General features: G+C 34.9%; 1 protein-coding gene across 4 annotated transcripts in view; it reads left to right on the top strand.

Moving 5' to 3' along the window:
• The window catches only part of LOC138710993 (zinc finger and BTB domain-containing protein 11-like), a 55,831-nt gene extending 41,830 nt beyond the window's left edge, over positions 1–14,001 (top strand). For 2 of the 4 annotated variants that reach the window (XM_069842264.1, XM_069842263.1), the window contains 7 exons: positions 3,871–4,333; positions 4,430–4,597; positions 5,264–5,488; positions 7,902–8,013; positions 9,401–9,573; positions 12,722–12,832; positions 12,924–14,001. In XM_069842264.1, coding sequence (XP_069698365.1) covers positions 3,871–4,333; positions 4,430–4,597; positions 5,264–5,488; positions 7,902–8,013; positions 9,401–9,573; positions 12,722–12,832; positions 12,924–13,890 — 2,219 coding nt within the window. In that variant the 3' untranslated portion in view covers positions 13,891–14,001. The remainder of the gene's footprint in view (positions 1–3,870; positions 4,334–4,429; positions 4,598–5,263; positions 5,489–7,901; positions 8,014–9,400; positions 9,574–12,721; positions 12,833–12,923) is intronic. The other 2 variants (XR_011335334.1, XM_069842265.1) reach the window with 2 other exon arrangements.
• Positions 14,002–14,331: the final 330 nt, after the last annotated feature.

Genomic DNA, 14,331 nt, shown 5'->3' with positions numbered 1-14,331 from the left:
AATGCTAACACTGTGTGCACAATAAATGTCGCCATGAGAGCTATTAAGCACTCGCCACGTGGGAATGGCAAGTTTGGCAACTCAACCATTGTTACCATAGCAACAGGCCTACCACGCTATGTGACATTCAGTTGTTTTTCCGATCGCAACGCTCCTGTCATGTCCCATCTTTCAAAAAAACAAGTATACACTGTGATGTTACAGCAAATCCTCGTTGTTCATCAGTCCAATGCTCCACGTTTAATAAATTACAACAACAGGCTAAACAATAACAATGAATCTAAGCCTACTAAATTAATCCATGTACTACCAATAACAAAATTAAAATCTCCTGTTTCTTTGGCTCACCTTCTACATGTGTCTTCCATAGTATTAGCACTTTTAGTTCTAATCTGTGTAATTAATTTCAGTATTAATTCTTTCCAAAAATCTTTGAGTGCATTTTATGTTCGATTACACCAAGCTGAAAGTAATCATATAATAACTATTGTAACTGAATGCTGTGTATGTACTAAGAAAATTAAACTATACAATGCTGTGTATACTTATGTATTATATAATTATTCTTCCTGTTGTGTTTATATATGTATACACCAGGGGCGAATGCTAGTCACGAAAGTTAGGCTTGCTCTTTTATTCATAAGGGAAGATGAGATGATATAATAATTCATAATTAATAAAAATAATTGGCCAAAAAAACAGTTCATTCAGTTTTTTTCGACCCTGCCAACCAATGCATATTGTTGTATTGAGCTGCACTGAACGAGTGCACATATTTTCTATAATGTCTGTCTTCTCTTGAATAGTCCTTCGGGAAAATGGATTTAATAATAAGGTTTCAATAACACACAATTCCGAACTCATTGCAATATTTCAAATTAATGTTTAAGAATTAATAATACATGCAGCAGCTAACACATGCATTCCGCTCATACAGTTACATTGCACTCGCAAATCACAGCACATTCCCGGTTTCAATACTGCTCTGTGTAACGTTAAATAGTCGTTGGTGTAGCTCTCGGACCAGAGCTTCAAACAACACATAACAGAAGCATGTGCACCTAGGACGGACCAAGGAGGAAGGCACTTGCGCGCGCATCATATTCTTGCTATTTCTACGTCTTTCCTGTAGCTCCGAGAAACGAGCAAGCGTTGCGATACTTGAGGTGTGCAACCTGCGGATGATATTACGCCTACACAATGTTCCAAAAATCAAAATAAATTTTAATGTACATAATCCCATTTTGAGAAATACACATTCTACGAAAATATTGGGCTTGCGCAGCAAACATAGCATGCCCTGAGAAATTGCCCCTGGTATACACATATATACAAGGAAAAGATAATTTACTTGCTTGGAAATTCTGTAAGATAAATGCAGTGTTAAGGAAATAAGTGGAAATACAAGGTGGGTCAAAAGTCACTTTCCCCAATATTCGTTCTTATGTTTCATACTTGTACACATATACAGATGCCATAACTTGAACAAACGAATAGCTGGTGTAATAAATGGTGGATTGGCAACCATGTTCGTGCACTCCATCCCCGCCACTCTCTAATTTTAGGCTTAATGTAATGAAACGAAACGCCTGCCCGTGCTGTTACAGCTTACCAGCGAGTCGAGCAATGGATTGCAAGCAGTCTTTTCCCCGACGTTTTCTGCATAGTGTGGTAACTTTTCACTGCCTCTCTCTGTAGTAATAAACAAGTGGTTTCACATTGCAGCGACACATATTTTCCATGTAACTATCCTTTATTACTTGTCTGTATATTCATATGGAGTTTAAACATGCTGACGTCATTTTCATGGCACAATACCCTCCCATTCCTTCCCTCCATCCCCCAGGCCTTGCCCGTTTAACCACATTAACTAAAGTATCATACGCGAAGTAGTATCATACAGCGTGTTAATATGATACGCCTACCACATACCCATTTCTCAGCAAATATTACAGTCGGTATATTTAAAATCTGTTCTGCCAAATGCTTTGGTATCCGAGATTGTTAAGGTAACATACTCTTAACATGAACATCACTGGATCAAAACCACACAAGGTAAGTTGTACATTAATAACATGTTATAATTACAGGCCATAATAGAGAAGAAATGGAGAAGAGAAACTTGAAGATTACAAAGGGAGAAAGGAAAAAGGAAGAAAAAGACTAAGGAAGTGAGCTACGAGTTGGGATGAGGAAGGAAAGGAGAGAGAGAGAGAAGAGACAATAATAAGACAGAAGTTTTATCCCTGTAACTACTCTGCTATCTAGTGTTTTACATCAACCATTCATGTTCACGCCAGCTACGACTTTCCAATCTCTTCATCATGTGTATTTTTTCTCACCTTAGTAGGGGGTACTACCACGGCCCCAAATACTTCTTAGGATGGGAGGAAGTGTGGTAGTGGTGTAGACTTTTGGAGAATTACCAAGAAAATTCTCAATTGGCTTTAAGTGAAACTAAAATTTGTGAACCGGTAATTCCATCTGTATTACCTTCATCTAGTGCTGTTAGTGATGAGTCTGAATAAAATGTTTGGAAGTGAAATCAAACATAAAAATCGATGAGGAAACTAAATATGATTGGTTGTATTCCAATCGTACTCGGAGTGCTGCATTTTGTAAACTGTGTGAAATGCATTTATAAATGACCTCGAAGTTCTTCAAAAACCAGGTGGAGTATTGTATTGTATTTATTTATATTTCATGGTATTCGTACATTGCTTCACAGCTAGAATATACAACATGTCAAACAAATCTTAATAGTACTACAAAGTCTTAATTATAGTCACAGTCAGTGCTGTCATGGAGGCCATACGGGACTATACATCGTATGGGAACCTACAATTGTTTTAATTAATTGTATAGGGAAAAGAAAATTTTGTGTGTATGGAGCCTTACGGCATATGGGTGCCTAAGTTTTGTACGCGGACATCTGTACAGATCTTAGATCATCTCTTGCTATTCTTAATGTATTTTGTTTGATGTTCATAAACAAAAATTGTCCACTTCTGCTGCACTGGAATCCAGAATTATATAAAATAATGGTTGAAAAACAAGAAGTGCTTCAAATACACACTCCAAGATTCGAGATAAGTGTGCATCTACGGTGGGGCTACATGGTGTATTCTTTGAATCAAGCTTGTTGTACAATTAAAATGTAAAGCAAAACAATTTCTTTACTTCTTCTTTAATATAAAAAAAATCATTAAATTACAGTTGGAGAGATAGAGAGAGGAGAGTAAAATATATTTCAAGGGAGAAAACAAGGGGTGGGGCATATGGCCAAGAGAAAAATTACCATGACAGCACTGGTCACAGTCTATAGTTTAAATATATACAGAGGAGTTTTACAATATTCTAGTACAACACAAGGGATTAGTATCAATACCAGTACTTAATAAAAGACAGAAATATTCTTGCAACATTGTTGAATGTCATAAATTCACCTACAGAATAGAAAGTGTGAGAAATTAGGTACTTCTTTAATTTGCCTAAATAATCTTATGTTTTGAGTTTGATTTTTTATATCAATAGGGAGGCTATTAAAAATTTTTACTGATATACAGCGTACTCACCATATTTTAGTAATAATATTAACTTTTTTAAGTTAATGTATAGAATCTGCTGAACTTTTTATCACCAAACATGACATATTAAATTTAGCGAACAGTATATTCTTTTCCATGGTAACCACTTGTATTTTTGTTTATAATGAAAACTACATTGTATGTCAAACTACATTGTATGTCAATATCCATTGTACTGTTATATAGTTTTCAGTCTGAATTCCATGAATCATTGTTTCTGCGTATGGTTCTGTCTCTGACCTAAATATTAATCCAAAATTAAATACCGTATATTTAATTTCAGATAAAAACAAGGATTTTGCTCATCCACCTGACAACTGTCCAAATGAAACCGCTTCTGTCGAAGATTCTTTGTATTCTGATAAAGAGGTAACAAATTCTCCAAGCAATGTCTCAGATACTGGCGGTCTTTCACTTGCCTCAGACAGTATTACGGATGCTAGTCCAAGGACTTCAACTTCCCTTCATTCAAGAAGAATAACTTACAATGAAACCTCACCAAAGATGGGCACTGAAATATGTACATTAGACAAAACACAAGAAACAACAGAGAAACAAGTGCAGGAAAATGATAGAGAGCTGAGACAAGTAAATGATATTAACGTTGTTGTGTATAGAGAAACAGAAATGCCAGATGAATTGAAGAATGGCAATAATGTGCCAGCAGAAGGTTATATGCCTGAAATGAACCAAGTGGATTTTTCTGCCATTCAGCTGGAAGTTGTGAAGTATCCTTTGCAAACAAGGTCTAAATAAATACAACGTTAATATTTTGATTAATTTGAAGACTTTACAGAGCTGTGCATTTTTATTAATCTTGTACGTGTCTGTTCTATTTTTAGGAATGAAACCTTTTGTGGCGAAAAGTTTGGTCATGTCACACATAATAGTGTCATTTCATCTCAAGTTACGACAGATGGTCTGTTTTACTGTGATATCTGTTCAAAGAGTTTTGCGAACAAAAAAATACTTACGTCACATATAGAACAACATTCAAACATCGTATTGAAGTAAGTACAGTATATTTTCTGCACGGAAATATTATACCAGTATGTACTTCGGTACATCATAATAATATAAGCGTAAGTAATCACTTCTTGATTCAAGATGGCGTGCCGCGGCACCTTGTTCTGTCAGACCCCAGCCACTTAGTCACTCATAATGAGTGCACCTCTGTACATAGTGTTGAACATTGTGCCACTGTCACATATTCTGTGACACAGTACATGAGGGTAGCCACCAAAGGGGAACAGAGAGGTAGAACTTAAACTGAGAGGGATTCAATCTGGCATCAAAACTTGAATCCGGTGTGGCTTAGTGGATAAAGCATCAGCATGTAGAGCTGAAAACCTGGATTGGTATCCTGGCGCCGGAGAGAATTTTTCTCCGTTCTACCCATTCTTCATCAATATAGAGCAAGTTTTCGAGTTTTATATATTTTGATTTTTTCGTGATAATTATTATGCTATTTTGTTTGGTAGGAAGATGTTAGAATGGCTCATTAAATTAATAATGTTGCCCAGAATACTCGTATCAAAAGATATTAGACTAAAGCTCTGGCAATGTTGCAAGGTTTTATGAATTTGTAATATTTACATTCATGCTTCTTTAAATATTAATTAAGTGGGTATAGTGAAATTTCTGTATATAACATTTTATCTCATCTTTTTTTGCAGGTGTACACAATGTACTTATACAACTAAGTCATCAAAGCTATTAGAATATCATCAAAATATCCATAGTGAAAAGTTTAAGTGCAAGTTTTGTAGCAAAGTTTTTACAAGAAAGATCTACCTTAAATATCATATTAAAGATATTCATCAGAATACTCGATGTTTACATAACTGTGAAGAATGCTGTGCTAAATTTATGTCAATTTCCGGTCTTAAAATGCATATTCGGTAAGTGCACTAATTTAATAATATTGCCTCATACTGGCAGTTGAAATGTTCCACACTGCAGCCTGCTATCCTTTAACTGATACATTACAATTCAAATTGCATACTTACGCAACAATATTCAATTCAATTGGCCATTAGACATACAGTTTTAGGCTTCGTCAGAATACATTTAAAAACTAAATACATTTTAAAAAACACTAATAAAAGAAACAGTAAAATTTAAATAATACAATTAAAACATGAAATAATTTGAAACTTTTAAATTAAAGAAAACTAACTAAATTGCAATTAAACTTATTTATTAAAATACAATTTCATACAAATTTGTGCTGAAAAACTCAGCAACAGAATAAAAAGGATTATTTAATAACCAATTGTAAAATCTAGTTTTGAAGCTATTGATTGGTAATTTATAATATTGACTTGGGAGCTTATTATATAATTTCATCCCCATAATTAAAAAGTTTGTGTTGCTCTTGTGTAATCTACAATATGGAATATTAATTTGTTCACTATTTCTAATTTCATGATCATGTATATTGGCCACTAATGAGTAATTGTCGATATTTTGTCGAGTGTAAAGTACTAGACCATATATATACAAATTTATGATTGTTAAAATCCGTGATTGTCTGAAAAGTGGCCGACAATGTTCCAGATAGTTTGCTTTACATAAAATTCTAATGGCTTTCTTTTGTAAAATCAAGACGCTTACAATTTTGGTTCCATTTCCCCAGAAAATTAGGGCATATCGGATTATTGACTGAAAGAAAGAAAAGTAGAGCGCATTAGGTTTAAAAACATAGTATAGAAAGAAGTTTCACTTCTGCTACACAGATGATGTGTCCGAAACTTCAGAAATGTAAATATTATTGCATATTGCCACATGCTTCATAGCGGTCCTGTAATCAAGATGATATCTTTGCACAGAACCGCATGAAATTCGTCCAGTGTCTGCTTTGATCATTACTCCATTACTATAATCTTATCACGAGTTGTTCTCAAAGAATGCAACTGTCGAAGGTTTTAATCTTGCTAATAAGTAATGGGGGAAGGATGCTTTAAGCCAACTTTTTTTCCAGCGTTTGTGTAGCTACATACCCCTGTGTTTCCCTCTCTGAATCTACGTCTGACTAAAGCTAATAATTGAAAATAAATCTTGGACCCTAGTCTGTTATGTGACCATTAAATGTTTAAATGACAGCATATCTGTGTTTGTGCTAATAAAGTACCTCTACTTGTTCTGATAATATATTATTGTTAGAAGCTTAAAGAAAGTTCAAAGCAGATAAATCGAAGGTGAGAAGCCCTTTAAATTCCTCTGCATGTATAAAAATTTTACTAAATCAAATGCACTTCCAGATAATGAAAGAATATGAGAAGTGATATTTGGGGAATACACAGGTAGAAAGTTTACAAGAAGAAAACTTCCACGAAGAAAGGAGAGAGGATGTCCGATCTTTAATGAAGCCATGATCTTCAGTGTGCCGGCTCACACATTACAGCAGTCGACGCAAACCACGCAGTGAAGATTCAATTAAGTATTGCTATTCGGACTCATATCATCAATGCTGCTGTTTTGCACAGTCCGACATAAGCGAACCTCTCACACCTACAAGTCGTACGATCTGACCACATGACTATTGCGGGAAGGCGACGAGTACTACCGTCGTTGCCAGCCCTTGTGAGAAGTCTCGAAGACTACAATAAGCCAGTATATTTATGTGAGACTGTGGTAGGCAGATCGAAGTGGAGGAAAATTTCCATTGACATTAAAAAGTAGTTGAATTTGCAGAAGAGAGATTTTCTTTTGAATATTACAAATGTCAAGATGCACAAAGACTAGTAGATCATATAAAAGTTATGCTCTAGTCTATAAATAATAATGAGGAAATAAGACGAAACTCTTCACAAGTGAGAAGGAGTTTTGAACTGTTTAGAATTGGCCTAAGAAAAATATTCCTATTCCTATTTTGTATTCAGTTATCATTTAATTAATATATTATATTAATTTATTTTCAATATTAGTTGATGGCTAAGGAGTTACATGTCGTAAAGTCCTTTTGTTTTAACTATGCACTTTGAATTTTTTCAGGTATGTGGGTGTAGTTGAATGATGGAAGATTTCTTATGTGGAATCACTGTTGATTTATTGCCCGTATCAGTGAAATTATTACCGGTACTTAGTTAACTTTTAATATCTTTCATGATAGCACCATGTTCATGCAGTATGTTAATCTTACAATTGTAGTGCGTCTGTTTTCTGTGTTTCCCAAAAATAATTAGGAAATTTGAGATTTTAATTTTCTATGTTGAACTCGTTTTGACTGTGCTTTTATTTATACGCAAACGTTTTATGTTCCAGTGGCTACACTTGTACCTGCACCAAATAACATGTTATTGTTATTTTCAGGACAGTTCATGAACCTTCGAGAACATACTCTTGCACTGTTTGTAGTTACGTTGGACATAGTGCTAACTCCTTGGCATCACATACATTAAGGAATCACAGGAAGAAGTATAAGGTAAATTGATAACTAAACGAAAAGCTAAGTCGTTATGGTAATAGATCTGCGTATGTATCTTATACAGAGTGTCTCAGGAAGAATGTGAAATAGTTCAGGATAATGTAGTTTGGGTTAATCTACATCAATTTAACCTGATATACCTATGTCCGAAATGTAACGGTGAGGAAGTTATTGAAGGGTGAACTTTTAAATAGAGAAAGTCATTATAGACGTTTTTCTCCATGTATTGTGGGTCCCTATCACCACGGCATGGTGCGTCCTCAGGTTGCGGATTGAGGAGACGGCCTCCAGATATGGAGGGTAGCTGTGAATATATTGAATAAGCAGTCGCGTACAGCCGATGGGGGGTGGTCCTCCAGCTTGGGGGTTGGGCGAAGGGCTAACAACCCATTACCGTAAAAAACAGCTTGTTACGAATCCTTCAAATAAGCCTCGGAATGGGACTGATTCTCTGGCAAAGGAATAAGGTTTTGAGATTTGGTACTTGGAATGTTACAAGTCTATATAGAACAGGAGGGGTAACATTAGTAGCAAAAGAACTAGCTAGATATAGAATAGATTTTGTGGGAGTACAGGAGGTTAGTTTAGATGGGAACGGCATAACGCAAATAGGAGATTATTTGTTGTATTATGGGGAAGGAAACGATAATCACCAATTAGGAACAGGATTCTTTATTCATAAAAGAATAAAATCAGCAGTAAAAAAGGTCGAATTTATCAGTGATAGGTTATCGTATTTAGTACTTAAGGGTATATGGTGCGATATCGTAGTTATAAATGCTCATGCCCCTAGATGGGCAGGGCATGTAGCACGTATGGGCGAATCCAGAAATGCATATAGAGTGTTAGTTGGGAGGCCGGAGGGAAAAAGACCTTTGGGAAGGCCGAGACGTAGATGGGAGGATAATATTAAAATGGATTTGACGGAGGTGGGATATGATGATAGAGAATGGATTAATCTTGCTCAGGATAGGCACCAATGGCGGGCTTATGTGAGGGTGGCAATGAACCTCCGGGTTCCTTAAAAGCCAGTAAGTAAGTAAGTAAGTAGGTAGGTAGGTAGGTAGGTAGGTAGGTAAGTAAGTAAGACGTTTTTCTACATTTTAGAACATTGTGATAGGGTGCATTATCTTGTGTTGTCCAATAAGTTTATTTCACAATTAAGTACAAACTGAATAAGAAAATAAGATAATTACGCAAGATTCACCTCTCTGCCGTTAGGATTCATCGCATTCCAGAATGGTTTATTTGAATGCAATGAAATAAGTTCTGTTATTTTTTATTCACTCTCGTAAAAAAATGGAGAATGAACTGTACACTGTAATGTTTCTTATACAAGTGTTTTAAAATGTTTTGTTATATAGAAATACATTTTGTCTTTCAGTGCAGTATTTGTGATTATAGCAGTTCAACCCAGGGAGGATTAGATAAACATTTAAAAATATACCATAACCCAGAGAATCGGACATTTGCTTGTAAGCACTGCTCATATTGTGGACTGAAACGTAGACAACTTTTGGATCATGAAAGAACAGTTCACAGTCAAGACACAAACAAGTATGATTCTAGTTGTTGACATTGTATTATTATTATTATTATTATTATTATTATTATTATTATTATTATTATTATTATTAACATTATAATACAGAGTGATGCTTTTGAGAAGACATAAAATTGACATTGTATTATTATTATTATTATTATTATTATTATTATTATTATTATTATTATTAACATTATAATACAGAGTGATCCTTTTGAGAAGACATAAAATAAAACTGCTGTAACATGAGAATGGCTACTATTTATTTTTCAGTAATCTGTAAATACATTGCAGGAAGACGGGAGTTTTGAGCACATTACACCTCAAAATGCCCACCATTGTGTAATTACATCATCAGGCTAATCTCTCTCATGGAACTCTCTGCATCATAATCCACAGTTAATTCCCGATTTACCACGAAAATCGTCTGTAGCTGTATTTAGATTGGCAACAGGCCATGGCTGTTTGGCCAAACACCTGCATTGAATTGGAATATATCAGTCCCCTAACTGCCCATTGTGCAACTCAAACCAAGAAATGGATTCGGAACACCTCAAAATCTGTGCTTCAGTGGCTGACCATGATAATATCTTTGAAAAATTTTGGAGTGCAAGAGGTCAAATGACTTTATTGTCAAACGCCTGGCATTAGAAAACAACAACACAACATATTTGTTTATTTCCGTCAAATTACTTACCTTTTGTGATAAACCTTCAAGCCATTAAATTATGACATAAAAATAGAATATATTGTAGAACTTACAAGAGACGAATGTTTACACCTTGGAATGGCATCATCAGATCTCGTAATAGTGGATAACACACAACGAACACTTTATAAATCTGGTTAATTTAACATTCTACCCTTAAATATACATTTAGACAAAGATTAATAAAACAATAATAAAATGTTACTGATGTTACATATGTAACCTACATTTTTAATAACCATACATGTTATTTTTTATCAACATTTTATTATTGTTTTATTAATCAGTGTTTAAACATGTAACATGAATAGGAAAAAATTGCCACTAGATGGCAGCTTCTAATGGGCTTTGAAGTCGCTTGTGGATGTAGGTCCTATGCTTTATGTTTATATTATGTGATCAAAATGTTACTTTGTTTCGCGGCTCTAATAGTTTCGTTAATCTATTATATTGTTTGCTCTTGAAACAAGAGGAAATAACAACAAGACATGCACAATTTAAAATATGAAAGCCAATGAGTTGCTCAGTTATAAAAACCCCTCTGTGACAATTGAAAGCAGTTTTCAAAATAAAACTGCAAACTAACTATTAGTAGGACATTTTAACGAACTTGTAAAGTTAATTAATTATTTTTGTCCTTAAAAAACTGCAGTAGACCATGATCCGTTCATATATTACCAGTTTTTGGTGATTTACAAAAAGATGTATGAACTTCTCAGATAGGCACTTTTGCAATTAGGCAATTCAATAAAAAAAAAAGAACTATTGTAGTGCCCCTGGAATTTACAGCTTCAGTACTTTCCGAGAAAGGGGTTTCTCCGAGCAAGAAAACTTGTTCTGTGTGGAACTTCCCTACATTGCTAAGTAGAGGTTTCACAAATTTATCCACAAAGGTTTCTGACACAAGTTTATGATGATTATTATTTGTAACACAGTTCAGTATGTCTCACTGGCACAAAGTAGGTAGAACAACTTTTTTTTTTATAGTTTGAAGCAGACATACAGATGAGCTAGTTGGTGCTGCACCTACCATTGGAATTTGGAAATACACTATTTCAGTGAAAGCATTGTTAGATTGGTCTTGTGAGCAGACAGTATAAGCAGCCATTGGATGCGTTTGAGCAGGCTGTGGTTTTAACATATTGGAACTGCAATAACTTTTATAACACTCCTGATATAATTTTTATAGCGATTTTATTTTATTCCTTCACAAATGGATCAGAATGTATTACTCTTACTATTATTATTGGTATTATTTCATTCACTACTTTAGTATTACGACAATAAAACCTCCATAAGATAGCTTATTACGCTATCCCGTGTAATACGTTTTTTTTGTCCAGTCCCTGCACATTTCATATATAACTCCTTTATACAATACCCCGTTTGTTGCTCTCAGGTCCCGCATAATATGCGATTTTTGTGAATTATTTTAAATGTACTATAATTTTCAGCAATGTACTGTAACAGCAATGAAACATTTTGGCCATTGAACTCACTGTTGTCATTAACTGTATTCGACCCTTTACCTGCACATTCAAACCTTCATACTGTACAATACTTCACCCTCTTCTTACGCTCTCTTATTCAGCTCTTTACCTGCGCGCTTAAAGCCTACATACAGTTACAATACTCCACCCTCTTTCTAAATCTGTCTCAAACAACGTTCCTCAGTCGGCAGTAATAAAATTGTGGAAATTTCTGCTGGTCAGTTTGTTGTCCTTAGTATACTGAAGTGTCTGTGAATGTGATTACAATGAGTGTTAAACGAAAAGCGCTTTCTGTGTCAGAAAAATTGAAAATCTTACGAAAGTACGATGAAAAGAGTACTCTTAATCAGAAACATTAGAAATCCCATCATTGACATTAAGGACGATAATACAAATCTTACGAAAGTACGATGAGAAGAGTACTCTTAATCAGAAACATTAGAAATCCCATCATTGACATTAAGGACGATAATACGAAAGTACGATGAGAAGAATACTCTTAATCAGAAACATTAGAAATCCCATCATTGATATTAAGGACGATAATAAAAAATTGCAACTCAATCACTGCAGCTGCGAGTCGGGAGAATGTAAGTGCAAGAAAGTGAGATGTGGTAAACATGAGGACTTGGAGAACACACACATGGCAAACAACTATAAATGACTTTTTTCGAAAGAATTAAATGCGGTACATACAATATTGTAAATGTCTTTGACATACAGTACAGTAATTACGTAATGGAGTAATACTGTATTACTTTCATGAATCATGTATTTTAATAGATAAAAATGCTAATAGATACTGTATATAGGTCAAAATCAGTATACTAGGTACATGCCTAATACATGGTACCGGTTAATATGTGGTTTACACGTGGTCCCTTGAATAGCATCTTATCGAGGTTTTACTGTATCTACTACTATTAACTAATTAATTCTCCTTTACATTAATCCTTTTAGGCATATATGCCCTGTTTGCAAGAGATCTTTTAGAACTCATGTTCTAATGAAGCATCATCTTCCATCTCATTCTGATCGACACTTGTATTCTTGCAGAGGTTGTAGTTATACGTAAGTAAATAAATATTGATTTGATTTTTATTCAATGTTATGATTCTGGGAAGTTTATTTGTAATAAATTGTTTATATTTTGTTTTTGTAGGACTCGATATCGCCAAACCTTTCACTCGCATCTCAAACATTCACATCCAGGAGAATCCTTTAAAAATTTGTGTGTTGGTCCAACAGACGCTGATTTTGAAGCAATTATTAACACTGCTTTGGGAAAACTGGAATCTCTTCCAACGTATATAGAGCAGAATGTAGAAATAAACTATGCAGCACAAATCTCTGAAGAACGTGCTGTGATAGAAGCAAGTGACCATTTTTTTGAAGGAACGGTTTTGTCGGAACATTCCAGTCCTTACCAGGAGACATCGAATTGTCTTGAAGATGATGGAACAAGTCGGCTCCCGCCTCTCCCTGAATACGAAACTTCACAAGGAAGATGTTCAATTACAAGAAATGACTTGGAGAGTACTGTGATCACAGAAGAAGTAACAAACTCGGTTCTTGAGTTGAATGCAGGAAATGTAGATTCGGATCAAACTGTGACTGTAATAGATGGATCAGGTTTAACGAATGATGAAGTTCAGACCATTGTCAGTCTTGCTGGAGACCTTAATGCAAGCAAGCAGGATGTGCATCATTTAGTAACATTCTCAGATGCGACTAAAAAAACCATATTTCCTTTGAGTGGTTTCAGTACAAGGGAAGACAAAATACATCAAGTTGTGACATTAGTGGATGGACTTGATACTGTATCAGAAATAGACCAGCATACTGTTGCGTTGATAAATAATATCTCACATGACAAAGTAGCCGATTGCAGTACTGTGACCCACATCAGCCTCACAGGCATTAGTAAATCGAACCAAGAAAACTTTGTGATTCTTCCATTAGAGGATTCCAAAGTTGCTGTTATACAGAGAGATATTCACACGGACAATCACCTTGTTTTAGATGATCAGACTGCTCTATTAGATCTCGTGCCCCATCAGACTGAATTCGTTCAGCAACAGGCAGAAGAAAATGTTAACCAAATTACTGTTTACCATCTTAATCAGTGACTTCTGTGCTTTCTCTTATTAGGTACTTGTTTTGTAATTTTTCTGAAACATGAACATTTCCATAATTTACAATTTTTTAAGAAATAAAATTTATAATGCCTTTACTTGTAACCAACTTGTATTTATTGTGAGTCATTCTTGCAATTTAATTCTTTAATAAGTTCAAATTGAGGTACTATCCTTTTGGATTTGAACAGGTTTATTAACTTCGGAATATAAAATATATATATGCTTTCATGTGTTAATTAACTAGGTTGCCTTGTTGACTAGTTTTGGCCTGGGGGCTATCATCAGAACTGGGTGGTCTTGACGCCTTTTGATTCCATTTCCTGTGAGGGTGTGTTTGTGTAGTGTAACGTGGAGTCAAGTAGTGTGTGTGTGTTCTGAAATTGAGTTGTGTGTTGCGGATTTGATGCAGGTGTGTTTTTATAATTACAGTGG

This window comes from Periplaneta americana, chromosome 12, assembly GCF_040183065.1.
Source record: "Periplaneta americana isolate PAMFEO1 chromosome 12, P.americana_PAMFEO1_priV1, whole genome shotgun sequence".
NCBI classification, from domain to species: Eukaryota; Metazoa; Arthropoda; class Insecta; order Blattodea; family Blattidae; genus Periplaneta; species Periplaneta americana.
The sequence above is the reverse complement of the archived record's forward strand: the minus strand, read 5'-3'. Positions and strand labels throughout refer to the sequence as shown.